Source organism: Chelonia mydas, chromosome 23 (genome assembly GCF_015237465.2).
Source record: "Chelonia mydas isolate rCheMyd1 chromosome 23, rCheMyd1.pri.v2, whole genome shotgun sequence".
Lineage (NCBI taxonomy): Eukaryota > Metazoa > Chordata > Testudines > Cheloniidae > Chelonia > Chelonia mydas.
The window spans coordinates 5,525,395-5,542,609 of NC_051263.2; the positions used below are offsets into that span (position 1 = coordinate 5,525,395).

At 64.7% G+C, this 17,215-nt stretch overlaps 1 protein-coding gene across 7 annotated transcripts in view; it reads left to right on the forward strand.

Annotated features, from left to right (window-relative positions):
- The first annotated feature begins 299 nt into the window (after window positions 1-299).
- Window positions 300-17,215, forward strand: part of DMPK (DM1 protein kinase) — a 35,589-nt gene continuing 18,673 nt past the window's right edge. For 3 of the 7 annotated variants that reach the window (XM_043534489.1, XM_037884668.2, XM_043534490.1), the window contains exons 1-3: window positions 300-966; window positions 14,391-14,482; window positions 16,004-16,087. In XM_043534489.1, coding sequence (XP_043390424.1) covers window positions 324-966; window positions 14,391-14,482; window positions 16,004-16,087 — 819 coding nt within the window. In that variant the 5' untranslated portion in view covers window positions 300-323. The remainder of the gene's footprint in view (window positions 967-14,390; window positions 14,483-16,003; window positions 16,088-17,215) is intronic. The other 4 variants (XM_037884671.2, XM_043534491.1, XM_043534492.1 and 1 more) reach the window with 4 other exon arrangements.

Sequence of the window (17,215 nt, forward strand, 5' to 3'; positions counted from 1 at the left end):
TGGATGGATAGGTGTGTGCGGATGGATAGATAGATGGATAAATGGGTGGACGGACGAGAGGACGGGTGTACAGGGGGCGGACAGACAGCTGGGTCCGGGGATGGATAGATGGGGGGGGGGGACGGGTGGATGGTTATGGGGGGAACGGATAGACGGGGAGGGGCGGACGGACGGGAGGACGGGTGAATAGGGGGCGGACAGACAGCTGGGTCCGGGGATGGATGGATGGGGAGGGGCGGACGGACGGGAGGATGGGTGAATTGGGGGGCGGACAGACAGCTGGGTCCGGGGATGGATGGATGGGTGAGTGGATGGATGGATAGATGGGGACGGACGGACGGGAGGACGGGTGTCCAGGGGGCGGACAGACAGCCGTGTCCGGGGATGGACGGACGGGCACGGACGGGCTGGCTCCGTGGCCGGGAGGGTGCCTAGCCGTGGGGGCGGGAGGGCGCGGCGGCAGGGAAGGGGTTAAGCGCCCCCCGCCCCGGGAGCTGTACATGGACAGTGGGTGCGGCCCCGCCAGCCCCCGCCCCCTGGCCCGGGCGGCTCCGTCCGCTGCGCTGCCAGCCCGGAGCAGGGCGCAGGGAGCCGCGGGGGGACAGGGGCCGGCCGGGGGCTGGGATGAGCCCGATCCGGGGCAGGGGGCGCTGAGCCGGGCGCCCATCCCCGTGGCTTTGGCGCGCGTGGCTGGATGTGAGGGAGGGGGCGAGGGCTCTGCCGACCCACGCGTGGGGGGACCCCCCCCTCTCCGCCGGGCTCGCGTCCGTCCCCCCGCCCGTCCCCCCACCCCACGAGCGTCCGCGATGTCCGCCGAGGTGCGACTGAAGCAGCTGGAGGCGCTGGCGCTGGACCGGAGCTTCCTGGGGCTGGAGACGCTGCTGGATCTTCTGCTCTGCGTCTCCCACGAGCTGGGCGCCTCGCCCCTGGCCCACGAGAAATACATCGCGGAGTTCCTGCGCTGGGGTGAGTCCGCCGGACGCCGGGGTCCCTCCCTGGCCGCCCCCCATGCCCCGGACACCTGGGTCCCTCCCTGGCCGCCCCTCACGCCCCGGATCCAGGGGTCCCTCTCTGGGCGTACCGCCCCCCTCCCTACCCTGGACATCTGGGTCCCTCCCTGGCCACCCCCCAGGCTCCAGACACTTGTGTCCCTCCTTGGCCAGGGTGGCATATCAGGGGTGATGATGCAGTGGGGCATGGGTGCTGTGATGAGTTGGGGGTGCCTGGCAGGCCATGGGGAGGGAGAGCTGGTGGCTGGGCAGTGCCATGAGTTTGGGGGGGCAGGAGGGGTCTCACTTTCTTCGCAGCATCGTCCTCGGCATCTCCCCTAAGCCCTCTAACGGCCTGGCCCAGGATGGGCCAGGGACAAAGATAAACCCACCCTGCCCCCCCGACCCCCCACTTATGGAGGGGAGCCGATGAGTCTCCCCAGCAGGCCCCAGGGCACTGGACAATCCGCTGAGGATGTGGGGAACTGGGGCATGACCCCGCTGTCCCTGCCCCTCACCCTCCAGGCACAGTGGGCCCCCCACTGAGGGGCGAATGGCTCGGGTGCTGGGGAGAAGGCTCCCAGGTGTGGGGTGAGTCCCTCAGGTGCCAGGGGCAGGGGCCTGTATTGAGATTCCCCCAGTGAAATCAGCGATGAGTGCCCAGTGACAAAGGGGTCCAAGCTGGCCCCAGGTGACCCTAGTGCCCAGCTCTGGGGCAGGCCTGGTTCAGCCTGGTAGGGGGACACCCGGGCATTGCGGATCCAAGCTTTCTTGGGGGTCTAGGTCGGGGGTGTCTGTGGAAATTCTGGTTGCCTGAAGCCTACACCATGGGGCTGTGGCAGGAGCCCCGAACCCCACGGATGATTCTGCAGCATGCGTGGAATGGGGCTCAGGGCAGGGGGGGAGCCAGTGGGATCCACACTGGGGGGACTCCAGCCACCGATCATCAGATCAGACGGGCAGCCACTAGGTGTTGGCGGCGGGGTCCCCATGGCGGTTCCAATCTGGCCCCCGATGACCAAAACCTTCCTCCCCTCCCGCCCCCCGTGAAGCGAGTTTGTTGGACTGTCAGCTCAGTTCCGAGTTGGCGTGTGAGCTCCCAGCCCCCGGCCGGCCCATGGAAATGGAGCCTCACCGAGTGGGGTTCCCTTGGCAGGGGGGCAGCACCTGCTCGGGGATGCTCCAAATCCAGGACTCTCTCAGGCCATGCTGCCCAGTCAGTGTTCAAGGCTCCCAGGGGACGAAGAGGGGGCTGCTGGGCCAAGAACACTGGCTGGTGCTGAGGGCTCTGGGAGGGGAGTGGGATCTAGTGGTGAGAGCAGGGGGCTGGGAGCCAGGACTCCTGGGTTCTGTCCCCAGCTCTGGGAGAGGGGTGGGGTCAGGTGGTTAGAGTGGGGCGGGGCTGGGAGTCAGGACGCCTGGGTTCTAGTCTCTACTCTGCCACTGTCCATAGTCAAGTCCCTTCCCCACTCTGTGATTCACTTTCCCTCCGGTGGCAGTGAATGGGGAGGGCACGGAAGGTTCATTATTGACCTCAAGTGAGGTTGACACCTCTTGGGGGGGAGTCAGGACCCCGGGGTTCTCTTCCTGGGCAGGGTGGAGTTCTTGGGGGAGAACTTGCCTAGGGTGGGGGGTGCCCATACTTCCCTAGACCTCCACTCCCTGCCCCTCCTTGGCTCTGTCCCTGGCTGGGAGGGGACAGGCTGGCTCAGCCTGCAGGCAGGTCCATGACAAGCACTCAGCTGTGGGCAGAGGGGATGGCCGAGCCCACCTGGCAGCAGCCATGCTCCCTCCCACCCACCCTGGGGCAGACCCAGGGGTTAGGCCAGGAGAGGAGCTGGGAGCCAGGACTCCTGGGTTCTCTGCCCAGCACTGGGAAGGGAGTGGGGCCTAGCAGTTAGAACAGGGGGGTGGGAGCCAGGACTCCTGGGTTCTCTCCCCTGGAATGGGGTCTAGTGGTTAGAGCAGGGGGATGGGAGCCAGGAGGGGAGTGGAGCAGCGTGTTTCCAGCTGGGGAAGTTTAGCATCCAGCTCCTGTGTTCCTGGGTAGGGGCTGGATCTGGGTAGCTTGGGCTGGGCTCTGGCTCAGCCATTTACTGCACTAAGGAGAATTGTCTGCCAGGTTCTCCCCGCCCACTGAAGAGCTGGGGGGGCCCTGGCTTCCCTCGCCATGAATTGCGGATGAGGAGGCCCAGGGAGGCCACTTGCCCAGGCCACATGACAACCAGAGAACCCAGGCGTCCTGGACATGTGCCCTGAGATCCAAGGGCTGAGAATAGAACCCAGGGGGCCTGAGTCCTCACCCCACACCCACAAGGCGGGATGTAGGCCAAGGAGCACAGGCGGAGTTGGGGGGAGCCCAGGGCTGGACTAGCGGGGGCAGGGTGAGGTGGGGGCTGGACTGGGGGGGTAACAGCGGCGTTGTCTTCTGAAGTGGAGGAATCTTGGAACTGTTCGGTGATGCCTTGGAAAGGAAAAGACTCATAGCCCGGGGGCAGCCCCCTGCTGTCCCCATCCTGCGCTCCCCTCCCCACCCCCCCGCCCCGAGCTCTGCCGGTGCCCCTCACTCCTGACCCGCAGCTCCCTGCTAGCCCAGCCTTTGGGTTCCCCCCAAAAACTAGCTTAATGATCTCCACCCAAACTGACCGCCAAAGTTTTCTGAACTTCCAAGGCCAGCTCCCCATCCTGCCCCAAACTCTCTCTTGTGCCCCTCGCTGTACTCCCTCTGCCCTGCTCCCTCCTTGGGTTGGGAACTTACAAGAAGCACCCCCCCAGCCCCTGGCCTTCCCCCGCCCCCCACCCCGGCATCCTCTCCCCACCAGGCCTTGTGCATTCCAGACCCCCATTAGCATCACACAGCTGCTATTGTTCAGCCTTGATGGAGCCTCATGGCACAGGCATGCCAGCTGTCCCGGGGAGGGGTGAGTCTGGGCAGAGCTGAGCCTGTGTCCCCGGGGTTGGCATCCTGGGAAGGCAGTGATGGGGTCCCCAGAGGCAGCTGAGAGAGCTGGGAGAAGGGGCACAGGTTGTACCCACAGGCTGCTGGCATTGCCCCGTTCTCAATTGAATCTCTCCGGCCTGGAGACTTCAAAGCACCCAGGACATTATCCCTGCTGTCAGGGTTATGGGACAGGACTGGCACCCAGGACTCTTGGGTCCTGTTCCCAGCTGTGAGACAGGAGAGGGGTCAAGTGGTTACAGCATGGGGCTGGGAGCCAGGACTCCTGGGTTCTATTCCAGACTCTCACTTCCCTGATCCAGGATTTGGTTTCTTGTTTGGACGATGGAGCCGGCGACACCAATAAACCTTTGGAGAAAGCAGCCAGCCGCTCAGGCAGAAGGTGTTCAAGGAATGACAATTGCAGCCACCTCTGGGGTGGGGCGCAGCCGCTGTGTAACAGCCACCAGGCGCTGCAGTGTGGAAGCAAGAGGGGGTAGAATGGGGTTACCGGGGAGCTTTCATGGGCACCTGACACTGGTTCCCCAGAGACGCCAATGCTTGAATGGGCCGCAGGCTGAGCTTCCCTCTCCCACCTCAAAGAGAAGCCCTTGTGGGGCTGAGCTGGGGCTCACTGGCAGAGTGGGGTCCCACCAAACTCCTCCCCCCAGCCTCAACCCAGCTGGGAAATGGCCAGTCTATGGGCCTCGCTCCACAGGGTTCCGGCCCTCTCTGCCCCGGGGTGGTGGGTTCCCTTCCGAGCCCCACTGGCCAGGGGTGACAGCCCCATGTGCTGCTGATGGGGCACTGCTGTGGGGAAGCTCACAGCGACAGAGCTCCCCAGTGCTGTGCTGATGGGGCACTGCTGTGGGGAAGCCCGCAGCACTGGGGTCCCAGTTGGCCAATGCCAGGGGGAAGCCCGCAGCACCGGGGGCCCAGTAGGGCACGGCTGCCTGGAAGTTCACAGCACCAGAGCCGGAAGGCCCCCATCGGTGCTTGCTCCCGCCAGCCTCGTCCCCGAGCGGGATCCCGGCGGGAAGAGACTGGGTTTTGGCAGAGGCCCCCGACCGCTCCGCCAGGCCCGTTGGATCCGCTCCTTATGTGGACAAGCTGGCAGAGCCGCCCCTGCCCCCGGGCCCAGCCTGCGCCACGCGCTGCCGCAGGGGGATTTGTTGTCTGCATGCTGGGAGTTTGTGCAATGCCATAAAAGGCCAGCGGCTCTCACCACTGCCCCCCCACCCCCCGTCGCTCTGCGCCGGGAGCTCAGTGCCAGGCTAAACACAGGCCCAGGCCCCGCTGCTTACGGGGAGCCAGAAAAGCCCATCTCAGGGGAGCGGGATCCAGCCCCCCCTCCCCCCCTCTGCAGCCTTAATATCAGAGCAATGCCCTGCCTCCTGCCTGGGAGAAGCGTTCCCTTCCCCTGCCCCCCCACAGCGCCCCCTGCTGGGAGAGGCAGGGGCTGGTGTAGCCGGGAGCACTCCCCACAGCCAGCTCCTGCCCCGCTCCCCACATCGCCCCCTGCTGGGAGAGGCTGGGGCTGATTTGTCTCCTCTTCTCAGTGAAGGGAGGGAATAAGGACGGGCCATGACATTTACAAAGCAGCAGTAGGGCTCAGTGGTTAGAGCGGGGGGGGACTGGGAGCCAGGACTCCTGGGGTCTAACCCCAGCTCTGGGAGGGGAGTGGGGTCTAGTGGCTAGAGCAGGGGGCTGGGAGCCAGGACTCCTGGGTTCTGTCTCAGCGCCGGGAGGGGAGCGTGATCTAACCGCTGCTCTGGTCAGGCTCTGACTAGATCCCTTGCTGTAGACTCAGCTCCCCCCCACCCCCCGGTTCTCCGGGCTCTGGTCACCAGGCCTGGGGGCCAGCGTGTGGCTACAATAGTCAGTGGCTCCGTCATACTTTGGGGCGTGTTGTGGTGTACTAACAGGGGTGGGGAGCAGGAGTTGGGGGGGGTGCTGTGGGGCACTAGCGGGGGCAGGGTGTAGGGGAGTGCTGTGGGGCACTAGCGGGGGCGTGGACAAGGGGGTGGAGGGAGAGCTGGGGGGCAATGTGTTGTACTAGTGGGGGCGTAGAGCGGGGGTGCTGTGGGGCACTAGCAGGGCTGGGGAGAGGGGGTGGAGGGGGAGCTTGGGGGCACTGTGGTGCACTAGCGGGGGCGTGGACCGGGGGATGCTGTGGGGCACTAGTGGGGGCAGGGTGCGGCGGGTGGTGTGGGGCACTAGCGGGGGTGGGAAGAGGGGGTGGAGGGGGAGCTGGGGGGCACTGTCATGCACTAGTGGGGGGGTGGGGCAGGGGGGTGCTGTGGGGCACTAGCGGGGGCAGGGCACGCGCGGGGGGGGGCGGGCGGGGGGAGGGGCGTAGCTTGTATATGGAAAGTTTCAGGCGCAGGAATTTCCGCCCGGGCACGAGCCCCGCCTAGGCCCGGCTGGAATCTGAGAATCGCAGCGAGCCCAGATTCCCAACCCGGCCGCAGCCCGAAATAGGAGCTGGAGGAAGGGGCGGGGGGGGGATCCTGTCAGAGCTCCAAGGCCTCCCGCAAAGCTGCCTCCACCCCCGCCGAGGGAGCGGGGGGGAGGGGGGGGCTGAAGTGTCCAAAAATAGCCCCACGTCTTCACTAAAGTGTTGCTGGCCACTGCTCTCCTCCCAGCGCCAGGCCTCGGTGGGGGGCAGCCCTTGCAGCGCAGGGCAGGGCCTGTGCAGCTCCTGGCACGCTGATCCCCACCAGGGCTCAGGGGTGCAGGCGTGATAGTCATAATTCCTCTTCCTGGCCCTCCCCCTTCATTGCCACCAGCAGGAGAGTGGGGCACAGGGAGGGGCTGTCACAGAGCGGAGAATAGAACCCAGGAGTCCTGGTTCCCAGCCCCCCCCTGCTCTAACCACTGGACCCCACTCCCCTGCCGGAGCTGGGGAGAGAACCCAGGAGCCCTGGCTCCCAGCCCCCCTGTTCTAACCACTAGATTTGTTAGGTGTCTCTAAAGCGAGCGGGTCGGACCCAGCGCCTGCTGGCTCTGCTCCATTTTTCCATGAGGTTTTTTTCATCGACTCGCTAGGAAGCTGCGGCCTGTGAAACATTTGGGGCGTGGCAGGGACAGGGGCATTTGGGGCTTTGCGGGTGTTGAGGGGCATGCGGGGTTCTGTGGGGGTGGAGGGGCGTGGGGGGCATGGCAGGGACGGGGCATTTGGGGCTTTGCGGGCGTTGAGGGGCATGCGGGGTGCTGTGGGGGTGGAGGGGCATGGGGGTCATGGCAGGGACAGGGGCATTTGGGGCTTTGCGGGCGTTGAGGGGCATGCAGGGTGCTGTGGGGATGGAGGGGCGTGGGGGGCATGGCAGGGACGGGGCATTTGGGGCTTTGCGGGGGTGGAGAGGCATGTGGGGTGCTATGGGGGTGGAGGGGCATGGGGGGCATGGCAGGCACAGGGGCATATGGGGCACTGTGGGGGTGGAGGGGCATGCGGGGTGCTGCAGGGGTGGAGGGGCGTGGGGGGCATGACAGGGACAGGGGAATTTGGGGCACTGTGGGGGTGGAGGGGCATGCGGGGTGCTGCGGGGGTGGAGGGGTGTGCAGGGCACAGCAGGGGTGGTCGGGGTGTTGCGGGGGTGGAGGGGTGTTTGGGGTGTGGCATGGCAGGGGCGTTCGGGGATGGAGGGGCGTGCAGGGCGTGGCAGGGGCATTTGGAGCACTGTGGGGGTGGAGGGGATTTGGGGTGTGGCAGAGACAGGGGTGTGCGGGGCACTGGGGGGGTGGAGGGGCATTTGGGGCGTGGCAGGAAGGGGTGATTCGGGGTGTCCAGGGAGGGGGCTGCTGCGTTGCCATTGGCCAGGAGGAGGAGAAGGACCCGGGGGACGCGGAGGGAGGTGGCCGGAGGAGTGGGCGCTGGGTCAGTCAGCCTGAGCTACAGGGGTTTTAGTGGGGCTCTGAGCTCGCTGAGCTCTGATCCGGCCCAGATTCCTGCCCACCTGGGGCAGTGCCCCAGAGGGAGACAGCTCCTGGCTGTCCGTCTGCCCCAGGGCTGCCCATCCACACAGCTGGCATTGCCTTGTCTCTCCCACCGTGCCAGGCATGGCCAGGGTGCCAGACCCTCCCCATTCCACTTCCCCAAACAATGCCCCCTCCCTGCCCGCTGCGGTGTTTACACTCGCTGATATGAATAGACTGTCACGACCTGCCCCCGCCTGCCCGCCCGCTGCCCAGCCAAAGGGGACGGATTTAGCTCTGGATCGCGCCTGGCTGCATCTTCCCCTCTCTCCCCCACCCCCGGTTCAGACCTTGGGCTATTTTCAAACTTCTGTGTCCAAAGAATCATCTGGCGGGGAAGGCGGGCGGCCGAGTGCCGGGCTCAGGGCACCTCGGCCCCCTGACCTTGCTTGCTGCATGGCAGGAGGAGGGAACTGGGTCTTAGGAGATCTAGTGGTCAGAGCATGGGGGAGGGGGGAGTCCGGACTCCTGGGTTCTTGTCCCAGCTGCGGGCAGGGAGCACGGGCGAGTGTTAGCAGCGAGCGATCGTTACCACCCCCAAAGCTTGTTAGGAGTGTGCCGTGCCCCCCGCCCCGGGGCTGAGAGCCTCTGTAAGCTTGGCACCCACCATCCCCTGCCCCGCCAAGCCCAGGCTTGAGGTGATTGAACTGCCAGCAGAGGGGCCCCCACCTGCACAGGGGCTAATGGCCCCCAACATCCAGCTAGCTACCCCCCCACCCCAGCACCCTCTGACCATCCCCCACTCAGCCCAGGCTGGCCCCTTTGTTCGCACACACGATGGGAGTAAGGGGTCACGGCCTCTCCCTGCCCAGCTGTGGGGGCAGATGCCCGGGCTGGGGGTCCCATGCAGGGTTGGGGGGGAGACATCGGTGATATGCCCCCTTCATGCATGGGGCCCTGCCCCTTTGCCGTGGTCTCTTCCCTCCCTCTCTCTATTCCCCCCTCTCCCATTAATCTTCATCCATCACCTATCAGCCTGGCCAAATCTCTCCCCCTGCTCGCTCCAGAGGGGCTGGGGGGCTCCGGTGAGGGGCTGGGCCACAGCTCCTGTCCTTGCCTTTCAACACTTGCCCTGCCAGCTTCTTTCCCCATCTGGGGTTAAAGGAGCCGACATGACCCAGGCTGATTCCTGCCCCCAATTGCTGGCAGAGAGCTGGGGTAGGGGGAGACCCAGACTCCGGTAAGACACCGGCCTGCACCGCTTGCCTGATGGCCATTCTTCCGTGGTAGTCCTGGCCTGCTCCCATGTGGGAGTTGGGGCAACTCTCCCATACTCTTCCCCCTCCAGGGGGATCCGCAGGATGTGAGCCTGCCGAGCCTTGAGCTAAAGGAGCGCCAGCTGGCAGCAGTAGTTGGCCGTTATCCTCTTAGTAAAGCAGCCGCTCCAGGGGAACGTGAGGCTGACTGCACAGGGGAATTAGCGCCTCACCCATGTTTAGATGCAGCGACAGGCGCCTTGAGAGACTGGCAGAGATGGGGAAGCTTCCAGCAGCTTGGAAGGAAGGGGTCCGATCATGGACACAGAGCGTTTTAACACGGCTAAATGTCTGGGAACAAAGAATGGGGGCGGTGCTCACAGGATGGGGGCTCTCCTGGGAAGCAGCGACTCTGAAAAGATTTGGGGGTCGCGGGGAATGATCAGCAGAACACGAGCTCCCAGTGCGACGCTGGGGCCGAACAGGCGAACGCACCCACAGGGGCGTCTTGCGGAGGAGCAGAGAGGTGATTTTCCCTCTGGATTGGGCCTGGGTGCGACTGCTGCTGCGATCTGGGGTCCAGCTCTGGTGCCCACAATTCAAGGATGCTGATAAATTGCCAAGGGGTCAGGGAAGAGCCATGGGAATGATCAAAGCATTAGAAAACCTGCCTGACAGTGAGAGACCCAAGGAGCTAATGCCCATGGCTACGAGCCAGGGGGTGGGAGGTCTGGTCCCAGCTCGGCTTCAGAAGTCCTGGTGATGGTAGGCAAGGGACTTTGTGTGCGAGGTGGCTGCTTGCCTTCCTCTCCAGGAGTGGTGCCCTCTCCTCGTACTGACGGAGCGTAACTCACCATCCCCTCTTCAACAAGCAGACAGATCTGACCCCTCTGCTTACAGGCTTTTTTGAGAATAGGGGCCAAAAGCTTGTGCTTCCTAATAATCTTTTCTCACCTCGATTCCCTTTGCCCCACCACCAAAAGGCAGCCACCTCTGGTGTGGGACGCGGCAGCTGTTTAAAGAGCTGCCTGTCGACGATGCAGCACAGAAGTGGAGGGGGCCTAGCTAACACACAGCAGAAGTTTACGGAGATGATAGATTTTGGCCAGGACTATCGTTATCCTGTTGGAAATGTCCCGGGATCTTTAGGGGCCGGGGGCAGTCAGGGGCTCAGTTTTCCATCCAGAAGATGGCGAGCCCAGCCACACGATGGGCTGTTGGATCAGTGCTGCCGGAAGGAGAGGTTCCACCTTCCGGATGGCTCCCGCCCCGGTCGCACCCTGCGGAGCTCCATGCGAGACATGATGGGACAACACAGAGGTTGTCCGTCCTGTGCTGGCAGGGACGGGCCCCAGGGCGGACGTGGGAAGCAGAGATCCGGAGAGCTGGGGTGGCTGGTGTATGTCTCGGTCTGGATCCCCCGGGACCCCCTTGCAGCCCTGCTCTGGGGCAGCAGGGTCGAGGCCAGCAGCAGGTGCGGGTAGACTGACTCCAGCGGCTCGGCAGGGATGAAAGCACCAGGGCTCCCCATCCTCGTGCTTCAGCTGAGAGCTGCTCACCGGCAGGGTCAGGAAGGCCACTGCTCCCATGGAATAGCACCGCGCAGCTGGGAGGGGAATGCATGTGTGAGACCTTCCTATGGCCGCTGCTGGAGGTGGGATACTGGAGTCCATGGAGCCCCGGGTTGATCCGGTGTGGCCAGAGGTGGGATATTGGCCGAGACGGAGCCCTGAGTTGATCCGGTGTGGCCGGAGGTGGGATATCGGCCAAGACGGAGCCCTGGGTTGATCCGGTGTGGCCGGAGGCGGGATATCGGCCAAGACGGAGCCCTGGGTTGATCCGGTGTGGCTGGAGGCGGGATATCGGCTGAGATGGAGCCCTGGGTAGATCCAGTGTGGCCGGAGGCGGGATATCGGCTGAGATGGAGCCCTGGGTTGATCCGGTGTGGCCGGAGGTGGGATATTGGCCGAGACGGAGCCCTGGGTAGATCCGGTGTGGCCGGAGGCGGGATATCGGCTGAGATGGAGCCCTGGGTAGATCCAGTGTGGCCGGAGGCGGGATATCGGCTGAGATGGAGCCCTGGGTTGATCCGGTGTGGCCGGAGGTGGGATATCGGCCGAGACGGAGCCCTGGGTAGATCCGGTGTGGCCGGAGGCGGGATACCAGCCGAGACGGAGCCCTGGGTAGATCCGGTGTGGCCGGAGGCGGGATACCAGCCGAGACGGAGCCCTGGGTTGATCCGGTGTGGCCGGAGGTGGGATATCGGCCGAGACGGAGCCCTGGGTAGATCCGGTGTGGCCGGAGGCAGGATACTGGAGTCCATGGAGCCCTGGGTAGATCCGGTGTGGCCGGAGGCAGGATACTGGAGTCCATGGAGCCCCGGGTTGATCCGGTGTTATTACTGCCCCCAGTTCAGCACCGTTTCCAGTGCTGCGTCCACACTAGGGACAAAGGGCTTTTTGGAACACGCGGTAAAGTCTCTGCATGGATAAGGGCAGCTTGTAATTTCCCCATGCATTAGCTGCTCCAGGCTCCCCTCCCAGGGTAGGGCTACACTGCCCCGTGAGCCCAGGATTCGAACTCAGGCTCCAAACTAAACCACCTTCTATCTACACACCAACTGTGCTAACGCAGGACTTGGACCTGGCCTCCCACGACCCTACAGGGCAGCGTGTCCAAGCCTGAGTCAAGCCAGGACCCAGGGTTCAAGTCCTGTTGCTCTGCAGTGTAGACTCGGCCCCCCCGGACTTGTGTTCTGGGAGTCCACCAAAAGTATCCCACAATCCCCCGGGCCGACTGACTCTGGGCAGTCAAGTTTTTCTACTCTGCACCACAAAGGGCTAGAGCGGCCCCATTTTGGGAGGACGCCAGGAAGCCTGGGATACCTGTGGTGGGGCTCGGGTTTCGGTGGGGCAGTGTAGATGCTGCAGCCCCAGGTTGGGCCCCGGGTTCAACACTTCCTAACAAGAAGTTACCAACGAGTGTTGACGCTCAAGCCCTAGGGTAACAAACCCGATGGCTGCTCACTCCAGTTCCACGAGCCCAGGGCTGCCACTGCAGTGTAGACAGACCCCTTTGTGTTTCCCGCAGCTGGCTAACGGGTGCGAACCAAACTGCCTTGTCCACACTCGGGTCTTACCAGGTGTTAGCGAACGTGGGGTGAAACCGCACGCTGTTCCTGGCTGCAGGATCCCCAGGCCCCTGGTGCTGTCCCTGACCCCAGTGAAAAATGACAGGGAAGCACTCCCCCAGCAGAACGCCCGCGGAAGGGGGGTGTGGATCGGAAACGCCGGCTAGGGCCTTGGACCAGCAGCCGGTGCACTGTGGGCCTGGGGGGCTGTCTGCACTACACCTAGATGGCACCGCGGCCCCTGGCGCTGCCCCGGCAGCCCGGATTTCACCCCCGTGCGCACGCAGAGCCCTGGTGGCCTGTCCAGCTCGTGCTGGGATGGACCCGGGCTGTGGCTTTTCCCTGGAGGCAGCCAGCAGAGGCCCTTCTGGCCGGAAGGGACAGGGCTGCTTTCCGTCCATGCCGGCCAGGTAAAAACAACCCTTGCTTGGCTAGGTAGCCGGGCCAAGAAACCCACCTTTTTTTTTTTTTTTTGCTGTGACTGGACACGTTCTCGGGGTTGCGCTGGCTTCTCTGTCACGCCTCGTGAGCGTTCGGCACAGCTGCTGCGCCCCGCCCCAGAGGTGGCTGCATTGCGGTTGAATTTGTCCGGCGCGCTTGGGGCTCTGGCAAGGCCGGAGACCCAGGAGAAACGAAAGCACTCGATGCCGGCAGGCTGCAGGCGGGTGTTGAGCGGGCTGGGGCTGGCGCTGAGACCCGAGCCTGGCCTGCATTCAGGACCAAGCAATCAGCCCCCGGAGACTGAGGGGCCTGAGAGGGGAATCTCGGGGGGGACCAGCCCCAGAAGGGGTGTGCATGGATGGGGGATCCCTGTGAGTGCCAGGGCCCCATTCTACCCTCCCCCGCAGGGCTGGCTGTGGGGGGAATGGGGGCTGTGGGGGGATGGAGAGGTGCAGAACTGATGGCTATGGGGGGCGGGTGAGGGGGCTGCACAGGGCTGGCTGGAGGGGGGGATGGGGAGGTGCAGGACTGATGACTGTGGGGGGCGAGTGAGGGGGGGCGCACAGGGCTGGCTGGTGGGGGAAATGGGGAGGTGCAGGACCAATGGCTGTTGGGGGCGGGCAAGGGGGGTGCACAGGGCTGGCTGGAGGGGGGGATGGGGAAGTGCAGGACCGAGGGCCGTGGGGGGTGGGCGAGGGGGGCGCACAGGGCCTGCTGTGGGGGGGATGGGGAGGTGCAGGACCGAGGGCTGGGGGGGGCGGCGAAGGGGGCGCACAGGGCCGGCTGTGGGGGGGATGGGGAGCTGCAGGACCGATGGCTGTGGGGGGGCGGGCGAGGGGGGCGCACAGGGCCGGCTGTGGGGGGGATGGGGAGGTGCAGGACCGATGGCTGTGGGGGGCGGGCGAGGGAGGTGCACAGGGCTGGCTGTGGGGGGGATGGGGAGCTGCAGGACCGAGGGCTGTGGGGGGCGAGTGGGGGGGGCTCACAGGGCTGGCTGTGGGGGGGATGGGGAGGTGCAGGACCGATGGCTGTGGGGGGCGGGCGAGGGGGGGTGCACAGGGCTGGCTGTGGGGGGGATGGGGAGCTGCAGGACCGAGGGCTGTGGGGGGCGAGTGGGGGGGGGGCTCACAGGGCTGGCTGTGGGAAGGATGGGGAGGTGCAGGACCGAGGGCTGTGGGGGGCGGGCGAGGGGGGCGCACAGGGCTGGCTGTGGGGGGGATGCGGAGCTGCAGGACCGAGGGCTGTGGGGGGCAGGCGAGGGGGGTGCACAGGGCTGGCTGTGGGGGGGATGGGGAGCTGCAGGACCGAGGGCTGTGGGGGGCGGGCGAGGGGGGGCGCACAGGGCTGGCTGTGGGCGGGGATGGGGAGGTGCAGGACCGAGGGCTATGGGGGGCGGGCGAGGGGGGTGCACAGGGCTGGCTGTGGGGGCGACGGGGAGCTGCAGGACCGAGGGCTGTGGGGGGCAGGCGAGGGGGGCGCACAGGGCCGGCTGTGGGGGGGATGGGGAGGTGCAGGACCGAGGGCTGTGGGGGGCAGGCGAGGGGGGTACACAGGGCTGGCTGTGGGAAGGATGGGGAGGTGCAGGACCGAGGGCTGTGGGGGGCGGGCGAGGGGGGCGCATGGGGCCGATGGAAGGCAGTGCTGAGGAAGGCACAAGGGGTCAACTGCAGTGTGACCCCCCCCCAGCTTTACTGACCCGCGTCCCTCCGGTGCCCCTGCAGCCGAGCCAGTGACCGCCCGGATCAAGGAGCTGCAGCTGCAGAGAGATGACTTTGAGATCCTGAAGGTGATCGGGCGCGGCGCATTCAGCGAGGTGAGACGGGGCCGCGTGCCGGGAAGCCGGGCCAGCAGCTGGCAGGGCTGCAGAGCCGCCAGGCAGCCGGGTAACGCTTCATCAGGGTCACACGGGGATCCCAGCCCTGGCCTTGTGCATGGGGGACGGGCGGGGGGCAGCTGCCAGGTGTCCGGCTGAGCCAACACAGCCCGGACCCCGGGCCCCCCTGCTGCCAGCCCCGGGCGGGGTGCCGAGGGCTGCCCCAGGGAGCCGCAGGAGGGCCGGCGCTGACCAGTCGCTGGCGAGCCCAAGGGATCCAGGCAAAATGGGTTTGTGTCGAGCCGAAAAGGCAAATTTGTTTTTTTTTGTTTTGTTTTGGCGACTTGCAAAGTTAAAAAAAAAAACCACCAACCCCCACCCCCCGCCCCCCCCGCCAGTTCTGGGCCAAAAAAAATGTTTCGTTTTTTTTGGCGCTTTTCTGATGTTTAAAACCTGAAATGAAAGAAAAGGCCAGTTGGGAATGTAAAGTCGCTTCCAAGGGCAACGCTTGGTTTTGGAAACGGTGGAACGAAACCTTTTGATTCCCCCCCCCCCCCACCCCCCGCCACTTGAAATGCACCGTGTGTCCTGGGGTGGCCAATCTGCATTTTTCACAGAAAAACCCGGTTCGGGGTGGAAAAGTTTGTCCAGCTCTAACTGTCAGTAGCACACAAAAGGAAGGACTCATTCACTCAACACCCAGTCAATCTGTGGAACTCACGGCTGGGGGATGCTGGGACAGTCAGAAGTACAAGTGGGTTCAGAAAAGAATGAGAGGATAAGCCCATCAGTTCCTGGAGGATAGGCCCCTCAGTTAGCCAAGATGGTCAGGGTGTCCCTAAGCCTCTGACTGCTGGGTGCTGGGACTGGATGACAGGGGATGGATCACTTGGTAATTGCCCTGTTCTGGTCATTCCCTGGCATCTGGCAGTGGTCACTTTCAGGGTCCGGATACTGGGCTAGCTGGCCCATTGGCCTGCCCCAGACCGGCCACTCTTATGTTCTCTCTAGCCTGCCCAATTCAGGGAGGAAGGTCTCCGAGCCAGGGCGTCAGGGCCTGTCCTTCCCGCTAAGGATACGGGTTCAGTCCCCAGGTTTGCTGGGATGGAGAGGGACCAAGTGCTGCAGAACCAGCGGTGTCAAGTCTCTGCCCTGCAGCTTGGGCAGCGTGGAGTGGTCAGTGCCACTCTGGCCGATTGGTAAGGGGGAGCCCCATTTCCCACCAGTGACCCACTTCATAACCTTCCCCCTGGAGCTGGCAGGTTCTGCCCTGCTCGCTCCCTGCCCCCAGGGAGGTGGCACTGCAGCCCCCCACCCCTGCTTCCTACACCCCACTGCACCCCAGCCCTACCCTGGATTCCTGGAGGGGCGTTATTCCGGCCCTGTGACCATCCCAGGCTGTGGATGCTGGTGCTGGGGTGGGCACTGTTCCCGCTGGGAGCTGCACGGAGACAGCCAGTCTGCCCCCGCCCGCTGGGGTGTCTCTGTGCCAGCCATGGGCCATGTCCCTCCCCCCGACAGGTGGCGGTGGTGAAGATGAAGAGGACGTCGCAGGTGTACGCCATGAAGATCATGAACAAGTGGGACATGCTGAAGCGGGGCGAGGTGAGTCGGAGGCTTGAGTCACGTGGGGGAGCTGGGGGGCGCTGGGTGCCGGGGGCTGATCCCAAACGGGCCTCGGGCTTCCCTGAAGGTTCGGATGCCCCCTTTCCAGTGCCTCTCCCCGGTGCCCATCCGTGGCCACCCTGGGCTGGAAGGGTGCCCCCACCTGCCCCCCATGGCATGGCTCAGCCACCCACCCCCATTCCTGCCCCCATGATGGCATGGCCCAGTTGTCATCCCGCACCCATGGCATGCCATTTTACTAATTCCTTCCGGACAGTGTCTTCATCTGTCTGCCCCCAAGCAATAACCCCCACCCCCACTATGTCCCAGATCCTCTGCCCTCCACCCCCGGGGCCTGCCCTGTGTCTGCGCCTGCAGGGTAAGAGCCCCTGAACTGCCCCATCTGCTCTGCGCTGCCCCCTCCAGCATTGCCCCTGTGTCCCAGCAGCATGACCAGGGCAATCTCCAGCAGGAGCAGAGAGGTGACTTTACTCTGTGTGTGGCCCTGGTGCGACCGCTGCTGGGATCTTGGGACCAGTTCTGGGGCCCACAGCTCGAGAGATGCTGACAAATTGCAGAGGGCTCGGAGAAGAGCCACGAGACGGATCGAAGGGTTAGGAAACCTGCCTTGCAGCGAGAGATGCCAGGAGCTCAATGTATTTAGCTTAACAAAGAGACGGTTAAGGGGGGACTTTAGTCCTGTCCATCGGAGCCGACGTGGGGAACGAATATTGAACCCTGGCTCTCCAGCCTAGCAGAGGCAGGTCTCACACGATCAGGGGGCTGGGAGTTGAAGGCAGAGAAATTCACACTGGAAATATGGGATCAGTTTTTAAGAGGGAGAGTCATTAACCCTGGGAACAGCTTCCCGAGGGGCGCGGTGGCTTCTCCAGCACTGGCCACATTTCAGTCAAGGCTGGGGGTGTTTGTAAACAACCTGCCCTGGGAATGACAGTGGGGGCAGGTCTGTGGCCTGGAGTATCCAGGGGATCAGATGAGATGGGATCACAATGGTCCCTTCTGGGCTCGGGCTCTCCAGGCCAGACTCTCTGAGTCCTGCCCTATCAGAGCCCTATGTCCGCACCCGATCTACCCACCCCCCTGGCCCGAGCCTCTCTCTGCACACGC